The sequence below is a fragment of the Nyctereutes procyonoides genome, unplaced genomic scaffold (assembly GCF_905146905.1).
Source record: "Nyctereutes procyonoides isolate TBG_1078 unplaced genomic scaffold, NYPRO_anot_genome, whole genome shotgun sequence".
Classification (NCBI taxonomy): domain Eukaryota; kingdom Metazoa; phylum Chordata; class Mammalia; order Carnivora; family Canidae; genus Nyctereutes; species Nyctereutes procyonoides.
The window spans coordinates 57,801,260-57,816,060 of record NW_026575131.1 but is presented as its reverse complement, the minus strand read 5'-3'; the positions used below and the strand labels follow the sequence as shown (position 1 = coordinate 57,816,060).

Genomic DNA, 14,801 nt, shown 5'->3' with positions numbered 1-14,801 from the left:
CTCCGGCCTCCTGACTGGGCCCGGGCCCCAGAGCCCTGCGTGCTGGGCAAAGGGCCCTCGAGGGCCCACTCGGCCGGGTCTGCGGGTGGACCCGGGCCTGGGGAGCCGCACACGACTGTCCTGTGCCCTGCAGATGCGCCCCTCCCGGCAGGCTCAGCGGGGGCGTCCGGGAGGGTGAGGGGTGGGGGCTGGGGAGCGGGGAGGCGAGGCCCCAGGTCTGGCCGCGCATGTTTCCCACAGCGTCCTGTCAGTGGCGGGTCTGCGTGTGCTCCTGGACCGTGGGAACAGGGGCCCTGCTGTGCCCAGGGCCTTGCCGTGCGCCCGGGGAGGGAGGACGGGGCTGGACGGCAGGAGGCTGCGCCCCGGGTCTGAGACAGAGGCCCTGGCTCGTCCCTTCCGCCTGTGAGCTTCGTGGCGGCAACACCTGCCCGAGTCCCCGCGCGACACCGTGCACGCGTGTGCGCACACTCCCAGCTGCATCCGGTGCGCCGGACTGAGGGTCTGCATCCCCGCCGCCTGCCGCAGTGTCACCTGCCGCCGTGTGCCCGCCCCGCGTGCCAGGCCAGCAGTGCCAGGCCCGGGCACCCCCACCAGCACACACGGCCTGAAAGTGGAAGCTGGGGGTGGGCTCTGGGACCCCACTGTGAAGCCCACCGCGTGGAAGGGCAGGCTGCAGCCAGGGCGGGTGGGGGGCAGGCCTGCGTCACCGGCACTGCCTCGGGAGGCCTTTTCCTGTGGGGGGGAGGGCCCGCCAATGAGGGCCGGGCCTGTCACGTGGGGCTGACAGCTGGGGAGGGGGTGGCCGGCGGCAATGTGGCCCTGGAGCAGGCGGTGCTGAGAGCTCAGCAGCGGGACCCCCGCCTGCCCGACCCCAGCCCGCCTCCCCCGGCCCAGGCCCCACCATGTTCTCCAGGAAGAAGCGGGAGCTCATGAAAACCCCTTCCATCTCGAAAAAGAACCGGGCGGGAAGCCCCAGCCCACAGCCCTTGGGGGTGAGTGAGCCTCTCCGGGGAGTGCAGCGCGGGTGGGGGCCTGGGCGTGACAGCGGGCGCCAGGGCCCAGGGGTGCGCCGTGTGCCTGCCGCCAAGGGCCCAGCAGCTCCATGCGGGGCCGCTGGCGGGGGGCTCCCACCAGCTACAGCCCCTGCCGGGCTGGACGGCACGGAGCCCGCAGGTCAGGCCAGGACCCCGGCGTTCGGCTCACAGTAGGTGCCCTCTGCTTCCCCCGAGCACCTGGCCAAGGGGCCGGGGGGCGGGCGGGAGGGTGCCCGGGCTGGGGCGCCGCAGGGCAGGGCTCAGGGGACCTGGGGCCAGGGGTGCCGTCGGGTGTGACAGCTACAGCGCAGCTTCGGGGCCGAAGGTTGACAGGGCAGCAGGGCACGACACGGGACCTGTGGGTGTGGGGCCTGGAGGTCGAGAAGCTTTGGGGGTGCTCGAGGACTTCAGGGTCCCCAGAACTCTCGGGGGCACGGGAGTCGACAGAGGTATCTTCACCTGCACGGAGGTGTGGCTGCAGCAGCCTGGAGGGGGCTGCAGGGCTGAGGACCCCCAGGACCCTCCCCACCCCACCCCACCCCACCAGGAAGTGGGGTGCCCCTCCCCCACGCCCTCACAGGCCCCACCCCTGGCTGTGGTTTGGGCAGAGACCGTTGTTTGTGAAAGCTCTGGGGAAGAGGATGTTGGGTAACAGGTGTGGGCGGGGCAGGGCACCAAATCTCGGCCCCCTGACCTCTGGCCTTTGATCCCCGTGGGGTCCGCGGGAGACCCTGCAGAGCCCCCCCCCGCCGTGGGGAAGCCGAGGCAGCGCGGGGCCGGCTACCTGGCTACCGGCTCGCCCGTCCTCCCCAGGAGCTGCCCAGGAAGGATGGGGCCGACGCGGCGTCCCCTGGGGCCAGCGCAGAGCCGCCGAGCGCCGCCGCCAACGCCAAGGCCACGGGCACGCTCAAGCGACCCACCAGCCTGAGCCGCCATGCGAGCGCCGCGGGCTTCCCGCTGCCCGGGGCCAGCTCCTGGACGCTGGGCCGGGGCCACCGCAGCCCGCTGGCCACTGCCAGCCCCGCCGAGCTCCCCGGCGACGCGCCCGGGCCCGACTCCGGGGAGGACATCTCCCAGCTGCTGGCGGACGTGGGCCGCCTGGCCAAGAGCCTCGAGAAGCTCAGGGACTGTGTCCTGCGTGACGGTGAGAAGCGCAGGGACCGGAGCCTGGGGGGCGGGGCCACACACCGCCCCTCCGACCCCGTGGGGCGGCCAGGGGCGGGGGGGGGGGGGGGGGGGCGCGACACTGCTGCAGCCAGGCCCTTGGGGATGCGTCCCAGCCGGGAGGCCGCAGCGCAGGGACGTCACGGGGGCTCAGAGGCACACTCGGAGATTCCCCTGGGGACAGGTTTCGGGGCGTCCCCGGTGTCCTCGTGAGGCCAGTGGGCAGCCCCGGAGGGCGTCGGGGCAGAGGTGGGCCAGGTCCGCCGGCTGAGGATGATGTCGCAGGAGCCCGGGAGGGCCGCGGCGTGTGCCCGCCGCCGTGACGGCTTTGGGGCGGCGGTTCCGTTTTCTCCTCCGTGTGGCGCTGACAGCACGCTTCCTGCCGGGTTATTTTCATCTGTTTCCTGTTTGTCCCTGGCACCTCGTGCGCGGCCTGCTGCCTGCTCCCCCGAGGCCACACCCCAGCACCCAGCCCGGCACCCCGACCTGCTGCCCCCAGGGCCCCCCCGGGTCGGAGGGGTCCCAGCTGGGCTGGGCGCTCGGCCCCCAGTGGCCTGGCCCCGCGGCAGGGTGGGGGCCCCCCAGGGTTATCTGGCCCGGGCGGGGGCCACAGCCGCTTCCTGGGGAAACGCGCTAATCTCGGTTCCTTTCCGATCCCCGCGCTTCCTTGGAGGCCAGGCCTGGGTGGGCTGCGCCCCGGGGTGTGTGCGGGGGGCTGGGACGTGGCGGGCCCTCCTGCCCCTGGGCCACCTGGAGGGGAGGATGTGGGTTGAGCGCGGGGCTTCCTCTGCTGGGCCCCTCCCCGGGCCTCAGGTGTCTCATCTGCGGCCTGGGCGGTCGCGGGGCCTGGGCAGGTGGGCGTGGAGGGCCGAGGCCCGCCGTCCCTGGAGTCTCCCCGGGGCCTCAGGGCTCTCAGGCCCCGCTGTGCTCTGGAGCACCGGCCGTCAGGCGGGGAGTCGGGGCGCGGGCGAGGCTGGCCCCCAGCTGGCCGTCCCTCCCCGCTGGCCCCTTCCCTCCTCGCGTTCCTGCGGTGTTTCCACCGAGCGGGCCGTGGCTGGCGCTTGCTGCTTCGCGCTCCTCTCCTTAGGGCGGGTGACGGGCACCCCGCTGGCTGAGTCGGAGGCGCCTGCGTCTCTTGATCTCAGGGTTGTGCGTTCCAGCCCTGCACCGGGTGTGGACGTCACTTAAGCATAAAGTCTTAGGGAAAAAAACAGTGTCTGTGCAGAGCATTTAAGGCCCCGTTCCAAGATACAGATGTGACCTCAGCCCTGCTTCGCTCTAGCACCTTCTATGGCTCCCCACTGCCCTGGAGACAAGGCCAAGCCGGGCCCTCCAGACGAGTTCTTGTGCCTTCTGAGCCAGTGTACATGGGAAAGCTTTCCATCTTTTTTTCCATCTTTGAGAAATGATGGGTGTGCCTCAGTTTCCCCATCTACAAAACAGGGGCCTCTGGGGCCGCTGCCAGGGGGGAGTAGATGACCGCAGCAGGCAGGGCAGGCGGAGGGCTGGCCAGAACCTTGAGCGGTCAGGGCCGCGGCGGGAAAGGACCGGGGGCCTGCGTGGAGGAGGGAGGCACCAGGGCGGCCACCTGAAGCGCAGGTGTGTGCTGGCTGGACGACCCGGAAAGTGTCGTGAGCGAAGGGGCTGCGTCCACCACGGCCTGGGCCTCAGCAGGGGCCCACAGCGACCGGCCCGGCCCGGCTCGGCCTCAGTCTCCCCGCCGGGGAGGGGCGGGCGGCTGGCCCTGGCCGGGCGCTCCCTCCCACTCACCGCGCCCTGCCCCGCAGAGCTGCTGGAGGCCCGCCGGGGGCTGGCCCACGAGTGCCTGGGCGAGGTCCTCCGCGTGATGCGCCAAATCATCAACAAGTACCCGCTGCTGAACACCATGGAGACGCTCACGGCCGCCGGCACCCTCATCGCCAGGATCAGAGGTCAGCGGGGGGCCGGGAGGGCTTCCTGGAGGAAGGGACCCTTGGAGGGTGTTTGGAGGGCTCGCGGCAATCTGACAGGCACCCCTGCCGAGGCGCTGCCCCTGGCGGACGGCGCCCCCGGTGAGCGGCGCGGGGTGACCAGCGGCCCCTCGCCCCCGCGCCCGCCCCAGGCTTCCATTACGAGTGCAGCAACAACGAGGCCGACAAGGAGGAGTTCGAGAAGGCCCTGGAGACCATGGCCGTGTCCTTCAGTAACACGTGAGCGCTGCGGGGCCGCGGGGGGCCAGGGGGCCGGGGGCGGGGGCGGGCCCGGGTCTCCCAGCCTGACCCCTCCCCGCCCTGCAGCGTGTCCGAGTACCTCATGGGGGAAGTGGACAGCACGACTCTCCTGTCCGTGCCCCCCGGGGACCCCAGCCAGGTGAGCACGGGGTGGCCCCGCGTCCTGCACCGGGGTGGGTGGGCCTCACGCGGGGCCTCACCTGAGTCTGCCCTGCAGGCCGTGGAGCACCAGTACGGGCCGGCGGTGGAGGGGGCCGATGCCAGCGCCGAAGACGGTGACGCTGGTGAGCGTCCCCTTGGCCGATGGCGGGCCGTGGGAGGGTCGGCGGGCAGGAGGCGGGGCTGGGGCACTGGGCCGGGCTAAGCGGGTGCCCCGCAGGCTGCCTGCCCTCCGAGGAGGTGGACATGCTGCTGCAGCGCTGCGAGGGGGGCGTGGACGCCGCCCTGCAGTACGCCAAGAACATGGCCAAGTACATGAAGGACCTCACCAGCTACCTGGAGAAGCGCATGGCGCTGGGTATGCGGGGCCCCCGGGGGTTCTGGGGGGGCCCGGCCCCCCACCCCTGCACTCACACGGCTCCCCGCCTGCCCGCAGACATGGACTTTGTCAAAGGCCTGCAGAAGATCATGCACAACTACCGGCACAGCGTCATGCAGGAGGTGGGAGCCCAGGGGGGGATATGCCTAGGGCAGCTGAGGGAGTGGGGGGCTGCGCAGCCCGCAGGCCACCCCCTGACGGCCGGCCCCACCCCACAGCCCCACATGCCCCTGCAGTCCATCTACTCCCTGGCCCTGGACCAGGACCTGGAGTTCGGCCAAGGCTTGATGCAGGCAGTGGCCACGCTGCAGAACCAGACCTTCGTGCAGGTGGGCTGTGCCAGCGGGGGGTGGGGGGCGGGGGCGGCGGGCTGCGCGGGGCGTCCCCGGCTCACGGCCTGTGCCCCCAGCCCCTGAACGTGAGGCGGCTCGAGCACGAGAAGCGCAGGAAGGAGATTAAGGAGTCGTGGCACCGCGCCCAGAGGAAGCTGGTACGCCGGCGGCGGGGGTGCGGGGGGGCGCCGTGGCCTCCTGTGCCCACTCCGGGCCGAGGTGCCCAGCTGTGCAGGAAGGGGTGCGCACATGTGCGTCCCGCCCCCCGCCATCGCACGGAGGGTCTGGGTTGGGGGAGGCAGGCTCGCGCAGGCCGCCCGCGGGCGCCAGGTTCCCTCGCGTTGCTCCTTCCCGGTTCCAAAGCTCCGCTGGCAGGGCCTGCGGTGAAGGGCCTCCGTCCCCGGCCCTCCCGGCAGCCTCCGTCTGTGCATGCGGGGCTGGCCGCGTTGGCGCTTCTGCTCCAGCCTCGTGCCGCGGCCTTGTCCCTGTCTGTGGGCTCCGGGTGCTCAGCTGTGGAGGCCGCTTGCCCCGTTTCACTAGATCCTGCCCGTGGACATTTTGCTTGCTGCTGGGTCCGTGGTGTTCTCCGACACGTGCCCAAAGCGGGCCGGCTGGGGGGGCGGTGAGAGCCCGAGAGCCTCTCCTGAGCTGCTGCCGCTTCCATTCTCCAGACCCTCATTTCCTGTTCTTTGCTCACTGCGGATTGGACCGTGGCCTATTCCTCATTGATTTGCCAGAGCTCTTGACGTATGAGAGAACCAGCCCTAGCTGATATGACCTATAGACCACCCCCCACCCCGGGTTTAGTTTTGACTTTTGATTTTACCTGTGGCCTGTTTAGCTGGATAGAGAGCTGTGAGCGGCAGCTGTAGCCTTTCTCATGGTTCCTGGGTTTCCTGTCCTGCATTCAAGGCCTCCCCACACCAAGTGTTTTCAAATACTCTGCCTGTCTTGTCGCACAAGCTCGTTTATGTTTGAGCGTCTGACGCGGTCTGTCGGCTGCAAGGTGTGGCCCCCAGAAGGCCCCTGGTTTCTGACCAAGTGCTCTTCCTGCCAACCCTGAGGGTGCCTGGCTTCCTGCCGGGGCGGCCTCGCCGTTCTGTGCGAGGGGAAGTGAGAGACGGAAGCGTGGCTGCCAGTCTGGGTGGGAGGCGGGCGCCGGGAGCTGGAATGGTCCCCCCAGGGCCCTGCTGCAGGGGTGCCTGCCTCCTCTCCCGCTGTCACCCCGACGGACAGGCTGTGACCTGAGACACGCGGGAGGCTGAGCTGCGAGCTCCGTGTTGGGGGGCGGGTGTCAGGATGTGGCGGGAGCCCCGGCGCGGCCCAGGATGGCTCTGGACTGGCGTCCCCACCTCCACGCCCGCAGCAAGAGGCCGAGTCCAACCTGCGCAAGGCCAAGCAGGGCTACACACAGCGCTGTGACGACCACACCAAGGCCCGCCTTCTGGCAGCCAAGGCCGAGGAGGAGCAGGCGGTCACGGGGCCCGGGGCTGCCGCCTCCAAGACCCTGGACAAGCGGCGGCGTCTGGAGGAGGAGGCCAAGAACAAGGTGCGCGCCACGGGGTGGGGCGGGCAGGGGCAGCCCAGGGGCCGCGGCTCCCACTGTGCGGGGCACATCCTGCACCAGGGCCTTCCTGCCGCCCCGGTCTCCTGGAGGCGCCGCGCCGATGCGTCCCTGTGCACCCCGGCCCGTCCAGGCGGAGGAAGCCATGGCCATCTACCGGACGTGTGTGGCCGACGCCAAGACGCAGAAGCAGGAGCTGGAGGACACCAAGGTGACGGTGCTGCGGCAGATCCAGGAGGTCATCCGGCAGAGCGACCAGACCATCAAGTCGGTGCGCTCCCCACGTCCCCATGGCTGGTGGCGTTGGGGGGCCGTCGGCTGTGCCCCCGGGCCCCGACCCTGGCGGGGCTCACACGTGGCACCCCCCTGCAGGCCACCATCTCCTACTACCAGATGATGCACATGCAGACGGCCCCGCTGCCCGTGCACTTCCAGATGCTGTGCGAGAGCAGCAAGCTGTACGACCCGGGCCAGCAGTACGCCTACCACGTGGGCCAGCTGCAGCGCGGCGAGGAGCCCGACGTGCGCTACGACTTTGAGCCCTACGCCTCCATGAACACCTGGTACGGCCTCCCGCTCGCGCCTGGGGCGGCGGGGCCGCCCCCTGCCGAGGCTTCCGTACCTGCCTGTCCCACCAGGTCCCCCGTCATGCGCACGCGGAAGGGCAGCTTCGTCGGCGACGCCGCGGCGACAGAGGCCACGGGCAGCCCCGAGAAGGACGGTGGGCCCAGTGACGGGGCGCTGGCCAAGGAGCGCAGGGGTGAGTGCTGGGCAGGGGTGCGGGGTGGGCGCGGCCTCCCCGTAGCCCCTCGCCCCACTGGAGACGCCCGGTTCTGCAGGAGGGCGCGGACACCAGGTGCACAAGTCGTGGCCCACCACCATGTCAGACTCGGACGGCAGCCTGGACCCCAGCCCTGGCTCAGGTGAGCGGCGCCCGCGGCCTGCCTGGGCCCTGGGCACGTGCGTCTTGCAGGGTGAGCCCTCTGGGGAGGGTCCGGTCACCTGACGCCCGTTTCCCGCTCAGGGGACTTTAAGAAGCGGGAGCGGATGTTGTCCAGCGGCACCATGTCGTCCAACGAGGAGCTGGTGGAGCCGGAGGGCAGTGCGGGGGCGGCCGCCTTCGAGCAGGGTGAGGGCCCGACCGTTGCGGGGGGTGTGTGTGGGGGGGCAGCCAGCAGGCCTCGGCCTGACTGCCCGGCCCCCCGCAGCCGACCTCAACGGCATGAGCTCCGAGCTGCCGGTGGCCTTGCCCAGTGGGCCCTTCCGCCACGTGGGGCTGTCCAAGGCCGCCCGCACCCACCGGCTGCGGAAGCTCCGCACGCCCGCCAAGTGCAGGGAGTGCAACAGCTACGTGTACTTCCAGGGCGCCGAGTGTGAGGAGGTGAGGAGGGCTGTGGGCAGCGGGCGGGGGCACAGGGCCCGGGCAGGTGTTGGGGCAGAGGCCTGGGGCGTGGGGCCAGCGGCCGTGGCGGGGAGCGGGGGCTCACGGGCGCCCGCCGGCCGCAGTGCTGCCTGGCCTGCCACAAGAAGTGCCTGGAGACGCTGGCCATCCAGTGCGGCCACAAGAAGCTCCAGGGCCGCCTGCAGCTCTTCGGCCAGGACTTCGGCCAGGCGGCCCAGAGCACCCCCGACGGCGTGCCCTTCATCATCAAGAAGTGCGTCTGCGAGATCGAGCAGCGGGCGCTGCACACCAAGGTGAGCGCCGCGGGGGGCGGGGGGGCAGGCACGGTGGGGGGGGGCCCAGGCTGACCGTGGCCCCCACAGGGCATCTATCGCGTCAACGGGGTGAAGACGCGCGTGGAGAAGCTGTGCCAGGCGTTCGAGAACGGCAAGGAGCTGGTGGAGCTGTCACAGGCTTTGCCCCACGACATCAGCAACGTCCTCAAACTCTACCTGCGGCAGGTGGGGCCAGCGGGCTGGGAGCAGGGAGCCGGGCTGGGGTGGGGGACGCCGACCCCACGCGACCTGTCCCCCGCAGCTGCCCGAACCGCTCATCTCCTTCCGCCTGTACCATGAGCTCGTGGGGCTGGCCAAGGACAGCCTGAAGGCGGAGGCCGAGGCCAAGGTGGCGACCCGGGGCCGAGCGGACCCCGCCCAGAGCGAGGCTGCGGCTGTGGCCATGGCGGGCCGGCTGCGGGAGCTGCTGCGGGACCTGCCCCCCGAGAACCGGGCCACTCTGCAGTACTTGCTGCGGCACCTGCGCAGGTGAGGGCCGGCGTGGCGGGATCAGGGCTGGAGGCCTGGGGGGGGCCAAGGGGCCTCTCATGGCTGCCCCTGTGTCCGTGTGACCCTAGGATCGTGGAGGTGGAGCAGGACAACAAGATGACTCCGGGGAACCTGGGTATTGTGTTTGGGCCCACGCTGCTGCGGCCAAGGCCCACCGAGGCCACCGTGTCCCTGTCCTCCCTGGTCGACTACCCCCACCAGGCTCGGGTCGTGGAGACCCTCATCGCCCACTACAGCCTGGTCTTCGACGACGGGCCCGAGGTGAGGGCGGTGCTGGGCCCCAGGGCTGCCCACTCCGAGCAGGGGGGCGGGCTCTGTGAGCGCCGTGGGGACCGCGACGGAGACAGGAAACCCCGGTGAGGCTCGCTTTCAGCAGCGTGGTCAGCAGGGGGCCCAGAGGTATCTTACAAGCAAAGGACCCACGGATGGTGGGCTCAACTCTGGGGGCTCACGCGGGTGCAAAGGCCCTGTGGCCCGCCTCCCCAGCTGCCCTGGAGCCCATGAGCGCCCTGCTGCCCGGCTGGCTCCACTGCGCCTCCTCACCTGGCTGCTCCTCCACAAGCTCTGCTTGCTTGGCCTCCGAGCATCTCGCTGTCGTGCTCATGTCCCCTCTGGTGGGGCCTGCGGGTGCGCAGGGGCGCAGTCACGCTGGCGGCCACACGGCAGGACCCGAGCCTTGTGGACTGCGGCATGCTGCCCAGAGGGACAAGCTCAGCCCGTGTGCACAGGACGCAGTGTCACCACACATGCAGCTGCAGGGGGTGCTGACAAGTTTTAGGCCCTTTTTTTCGTATCATTCTGCCCATAACGCACATCACAAGGCTTCTATCGGCCTCTGAGAGCGAGCGGCAGAGGCCAAGGGAGAGGCAGAGTCCCCGTGGCGCAGGGAGCCCGAAGCAGGGGACTTGATCCCAGGCCCCCAGGATCCTGAGTGGAGCCGGTGGCGGCTGCTTCACCAACCGAGCCTTGCAGGCGCCCGGCGTTTTTTAGTTTTTAGTCTATTTACGAGACGGAGAGCAGAGCCGGGGATGGCCGGGACCCTGGGCCCTGCCTGAGCCCTGCCTGAGCCACGCTCCCCCTGCAGGAAGCGTACACGCAACGGGCCGAGGCGGCGGCACAGACGCCCCACCTGGAGGCGAGCGCAGGGACCGGCTTCCCACTGCAGGAGAAGGCCGCAGAAGGGGTCCCAGGTGAGCGGTGGGGACAGGCAGCTGGTGGACGGCGCGGCGTCGCGGGGCCATGTCAGGTGCCTGGACGCTGCGCGGCCTGTGGGGTTTCCTCCGACGGAGGGCTGGCCTGTCCGACCCGTGCCAGCAGCAGCAGAGAAGCTGGAGGGGTTTGTGGACGCCACAGCAGGTGGGGACCCAGACCACGGCAACAGCCCTCTGCTGCGGGTGGGTGGTCCCAGGGGGCAGCTGGGCCTGGGGAGGGTGACAGCGTGTCAGGCTGTGAACCCCAGGACCCCCAGGTCTTGACACGTCTGTCCACCCTGCCTCATAAGCCAACTTCCTTGACTTCGCAGAATCCCAGGTGGCCTCCAACGACTCGGACTCTGAGGTAGAGGAGACCTCAGACCTGTTGGCGGCGGCGGCCAGGGGCGCCGCACACCGCCTCAGTCTCCTGGAGAAGCAGGGCAGCGAGACCAGCGTGGAGGAGGGCCAGGGCAGCCGCAGCGGCAGCGAGGAGCGGCTGGAGGCCGCGGCCGGCGCTGATGGGGACGGGGACGGGGAGGGCCTGGCCCAGCAGCTCTTGGAGTACAACGCCAACCAGTGCAACAACGTGGCCGAGGTCCAGCTGCCCACCATGAGGCTCTGCACTGGGCAGGTGGCAGCAGGCAGCGGGCAGGACAGACAGCTGGAGTTTGTCTAGCTGGGGCGCTGGGCAGGCCAGTCCAGGGGCCGAGGGCCGGGTGCTGGGTGCCGGCTGTGCCTGGCTCCCATCCCCGTGCATGACCACTGTGAGGCCTCCTCCTGCCAGCTCAGTGCAGGGAAGGGGTTTCTGGCTGCCTTTTCAAGAAGATTCCAGGAGCAAGGAGCAAGCCCAAGGCCTGCCCCGTGTCTACCTGCGTGCCAGGGAGTCCTCCTCTCCAGTGGTCTCAGCCATGTGGACAGAGGAGCCACGTAGGCCCCACTGAGTGGCCGGGTCTGCAGGGCCAGCCTGGAGGCCAGACAGCAGGGGCCAGGTGGCAGCATCGGGAAGTCCCCAGCAGCCCTGGGAACCTGAGTTGGGGCCCCTGGGGTATAGGCACATGGGGGGGTGGGGTCTGTCTTGGGTCACGATGTACATTCTACACAGATGCATTGATTTTGCTTAAAATAAAATTTTTAACCTGAGCCCATCTTGTCTTCAGGGGCGGGATGGGGATGCAGAGGCCCGTCATCGCGATCTCCTCAGCTTCTCACGGGAGCCCCCTTAGGTGTGTGGGCCCAGGCGGCCCAGGAGGCTGGCCGGGCATGCAGACATCAAAGCAGCACTTGGTAGAAACCTAGAACCCGGGGATCCCTGGGTGGCGCAGCGGTTTAGCGCCTGCCTTTGGCCCAGGGCGCGATCCTGGAGACCCGGGATCGAATCCCACGTCGGGCTCCCGGTGCATGGAGCCTGCTTCTCCCTCTGCCTGTGTCTCTGCCTCTCTCTCTCTCTCTGTGACTATCATAAATAAACTAAAAAAAAATTAAAAAAAACAAAAACAAAAAAACCTAGAGCCCTGCGCTGCTCCTTGAAACCTTCCAGATGGCAGGCTGTCTGGGGCGGCAACCAGCCCCATGTGGCTGCAGATCCCTGGAAATGTGACCCATGTGCCTGAGCAACCCAAGTGTGAATCTCATTTACACCAAACAGCCTCAGAGCTGTGGCCAAGCAAGCAAACCCTGAGCTGGGAGCAGGCGAGGACCCTCCCCAATGCCTTACGCCCTCACCGCAGCTGGATTGGTCATGGAGACCCAGGGACAGCTTGGCAGCAGAAGACCCAAGTTTTCATCCGCTGTGGAATGCGGGGTTAAGTCCCAACCATCAGGCCAAGAGCAGCTGGGGAGAGGGCGCCCCAGACGGGCAGCACAGGCCAGCTCAGGGAACCAGCAGCAGCGCCCGTCATAGCACTCTGCACAGCTAGCTCACCCCCGCACTGCCCCGTGGCAGCTGAGAAGGATCCAGAAAAGGTCACTGAGCCATCAAACAGCAGCCTGACGCTAAAGGCACGGGGCTGTGCCCACTGGCTCACGTGTGCCTGCGCCCCCGCTGCCTTAAGTGCCGTAGGGACCATCTGGCCCGGAGCTGAAAGTACCCATCGTCTGCCCCTCGCGGAACAAATCGGCCGGCCTAATACACATTTTTAAAAAGTCCCAAGAATGAACGGATGGAACTGTTCTGTGCTCAGCCGGGCAGCGGGCCACGAAGGCGTCCCCCTGCAGCCGGGCTGGCCCCGAACACCAGGGGCCTTTAGTTTACCGACTGGGGCCAGCTGCAGGCCAGGCCCTACCAGGCTCACAGCACGTCACGGGCCTGGGGCCCCCCCGCCTCAATCCACGGTACCCACGGAGGAGGTGTCCCTTCCAGAAAGCCCAAGGCAGGCGTCAGACCACCACTCAACCTGGCCAACCGCGGGGGCCCGGAACAGGCGGCGCTCAGCGAGAGGCTGGCTCTGGTCCCCACGTAGCAAAAGGCGGAATTCCCACAGGAAAGCCAGGTGCTGCTGGGGGGGCAGGCGGGGACAGGGGCGCAGGCTGACGGCCGTTGCTGAGGGAAAGCAAACCCGACCTAAGGCAAAAGGGAGAATCCTTGAACCGATCCACAGTCTGCCCTGAAGAACGGCCAAGGCTCACGTCACACCACCCAGACCCCACACGCCGTGCCAGCCCCTCTGCCGCAGTGACACGCGGTCCCTCTCACGCAGAGAACACGCGTAGCTTCCTTCATTTACAAACAAAACACACTTAAAACCCCACCCGGCGGGAAGGACACCAATAACCCACATGCTTTTCCTTACTGCGGTTAAGATGTACAGAATATTTACCGTCTCTGTGCAGCTCAGGGCACAAAGCACTCACCCTGCCCTGTACCCCCCCACCCGCCAACCCGTCTCCAGAACCTTCCACCTCCCCACACAGAGGCCCCGTCCCCAGGAAGCACTGACCCCACGCCCCCTGCCCCAGCCCCGGCTCCCACCACCTCCTGTCTCCGTGGACGGGCTGCCTCTGGGGACCTCCTGGGAGTGGGATCTGTCCTATCTGTATTTTGGCCAAGGGGGGGGGGCAGGGGACGTGTGCACCACTGCTAGACACACCACCAAGGAGAACGTTTAACACCTGGGTGGCTCCGCAGGAGGGGGGCCCTGAAGCAGCCCCCTCCCTGCGCACTCGCCCAGGACGACCCGCGGGCTACTCAAGAGAGTATCGGGATCTGTGTCTGCCTGAGAGCGACGTGCAGTGGCTCATACAGGCCCAGGAGTCAACCCCAGAGTTTAAGGCAAAGTGTCAACACAGCAAACTTACGAACAGATATACAAAAAATCTAAAATGTGGAACACACTTCCGCCAAGTGTCACGTGATAAGGGGCCTGCACACCTACGTGTGGACGCGTGCCAGGGGGACGGAGTCAGCGGCCCGACTACACGCCTCGCGAGGGCTCCGAGCAGACCTTTCTCCAGATGACAAGCCAGTGGCCTCTGAGCACATGAGCGCTGCTCACGCTGTTAGTCACCGGGGAGAGTCACAAGGACAGGGAGGCTGCACCTCGCCCCAGAGGCCGGCAGCGAGTGCAGCCGGGGTGAGGGAACAGGACGGAAGGCTGCCGTCGCGCCCAACAGCCGGTGGTTTCTCCACCAGCGGGCAACCAGCTTCCGTGCAACCCCGCAATTCTACAGCCTCCACACAAAAATAAAATAATAAAAATAAAATAAAATAAAATAAAATAAAAATAAAATAAATAGAATAGAATAAAATAAAATAAAATCACACCTCCACACAAAACTTGCCTGTGAACATACATGGCAACGTTATCCACGACTGCTGGCGAGTGGACGAACCCAGTGTCCACTGGAGGGTAATCGGGTACGCAAGCGTGTGCACCCACAGCTGGAGCTACAGGGCGTCCCCCAGATGGGCACGTCCGGCCCCAAGCAGGAGCGAGGCCCCCCCTACACGCTGCCCAGGAGAAGGACCCTGAGTCCCCGACACTCAGGGAAGGAACCAGACACAGGAGGCCCCGTGGGGTGGGAGTCCACGCGTGTGACACGTGCAGGACGGGCTCGTCCACGCACGGGGAGGGGCCTGGGGAGGCTGGGAGCTGGGGAGGAGTAGAGGGGCCAGGGGGAGGCTGCTGATGGGGCCAGGGTTGCTTCTGGGGAGATGACGATCCCTAGAGCTCTAGAACAGGCGGTGCTGAAGGGCCACAGATGGTGCGCCGCGCGGTTCGCCAGTCACAGCTCAGCTAATTGGCAACACACAGGTAAACCCCGACCCCCGACCAGGAAGGCTTTCTTTCTGAAATCAGACACAATCTGGGAAACCGGGTAACCCGACCCCAAACGCTGATGTGGGAACGGGGACAGGGGAGCCACGGGCAAGCCTGGCAGCGCTGCCGCCTAACGTGCCCCCCCACCCCGAGGCCTCCCAGGCACAAGACGGAACGCAGCCACCGTCGCAGAGAGCAGGTGCCACGGAACGAGGGGGCAGCCCAGGGTCGAGCGCCTAGAGTGAGGCCACTCACCGCAAGGCTCGTTTTTTCACACAGGCCGC

At 68.1% G+C, this 14,801-nt stretch overlaps 1 protein-coding gene across 4 annotated transcripts; it reads left to right on the top strand.

Annotated features, from left to right (window-relative positions):
• The first annotated feature begins 812 nt into the window (after window positions 1–812).
• Window positions 813–11,683, top strand: ARHGAP45 (Rho GTPase activating protein 45). 4 transcript variants are annotated; one of them, XM_055343070.1, is made up of 23 exons: window positions 813–992; window positions 1,848–2,178; window positions 3,986–4,129; window positions 4,300–4,387; window positions 4,475–4,547; window positions 4,626–4,692; window positions 4,788–4,925; window positions 5,004–5,068; window positions 5,165–5,275; window positions 5,356–5,436; window positions 6,645–6,827; window positions 6,976–7,113; window positions 7,215–7,405; window positions 7,481–7,602; window positions 7,682–7,765; window positions 7,867–7,971; window positions 8,051–8,223; window positions 8,349–8,537; window positions 8,607–8,744; window positions 8,821–9,047; window positions 9,137–9,329; window positions 10,153–10,258; window positions 10,591–11,683. In XM_055343070.1, exons 1-23 carry the CDS (start codon window positions 903–905, stop codon window positions 10,935–10,937), a joined length of 3,384 nt encoding a protein of 1,127 aa, XP_055199045.1. In that variant the 5' UTR covers window positions 813–902; the 3' UTR covers window positions 10,938–11,683. The 4 variants fall into 4 exon arrangements, with proteins under 4 accessions (XP_055199045.1, XP_055199043.1, XP_055199044.1 ...); XM_055343069.1 differs by having other exon boundaries at window positions 917–1,204; XM_055343068.1 differs by having other exon boundaries at window positions 7,215–7,602.
• The last annotated feature ends 3,118 nt before the right edge of the window (window positions 11,684–14,801 follow it).

What these genes read in the sequence shown, in the direction of transcription:
- ARHGAP45 (XM_055343067.1), top strand. Translation starts at nt 1,103, where the DNA reads ATGCGGGGCCGCTGGCGGGGGGCTCCCACCAGCTACAGCCCCTGCCGG. An exon ending in AGAACCAGACCTTCGTGCAG is followed by an intron (nt 5,276 to 5,355) that starts GTGGGCTGTGCC and finishes CTGTGCCCCCAG; the next exon opens with CCCCTGAACGTGAGGCGGCT. An exon ending in TTGCTGCGGCACCTGCGCAG is followed by an intron (nt 9,048 to 9,136) that starts GTGAGGGCCGGC and finishes GTGTGACCCTAG; the next exon opens with GATCGTGGAGGTGGAGCAGG.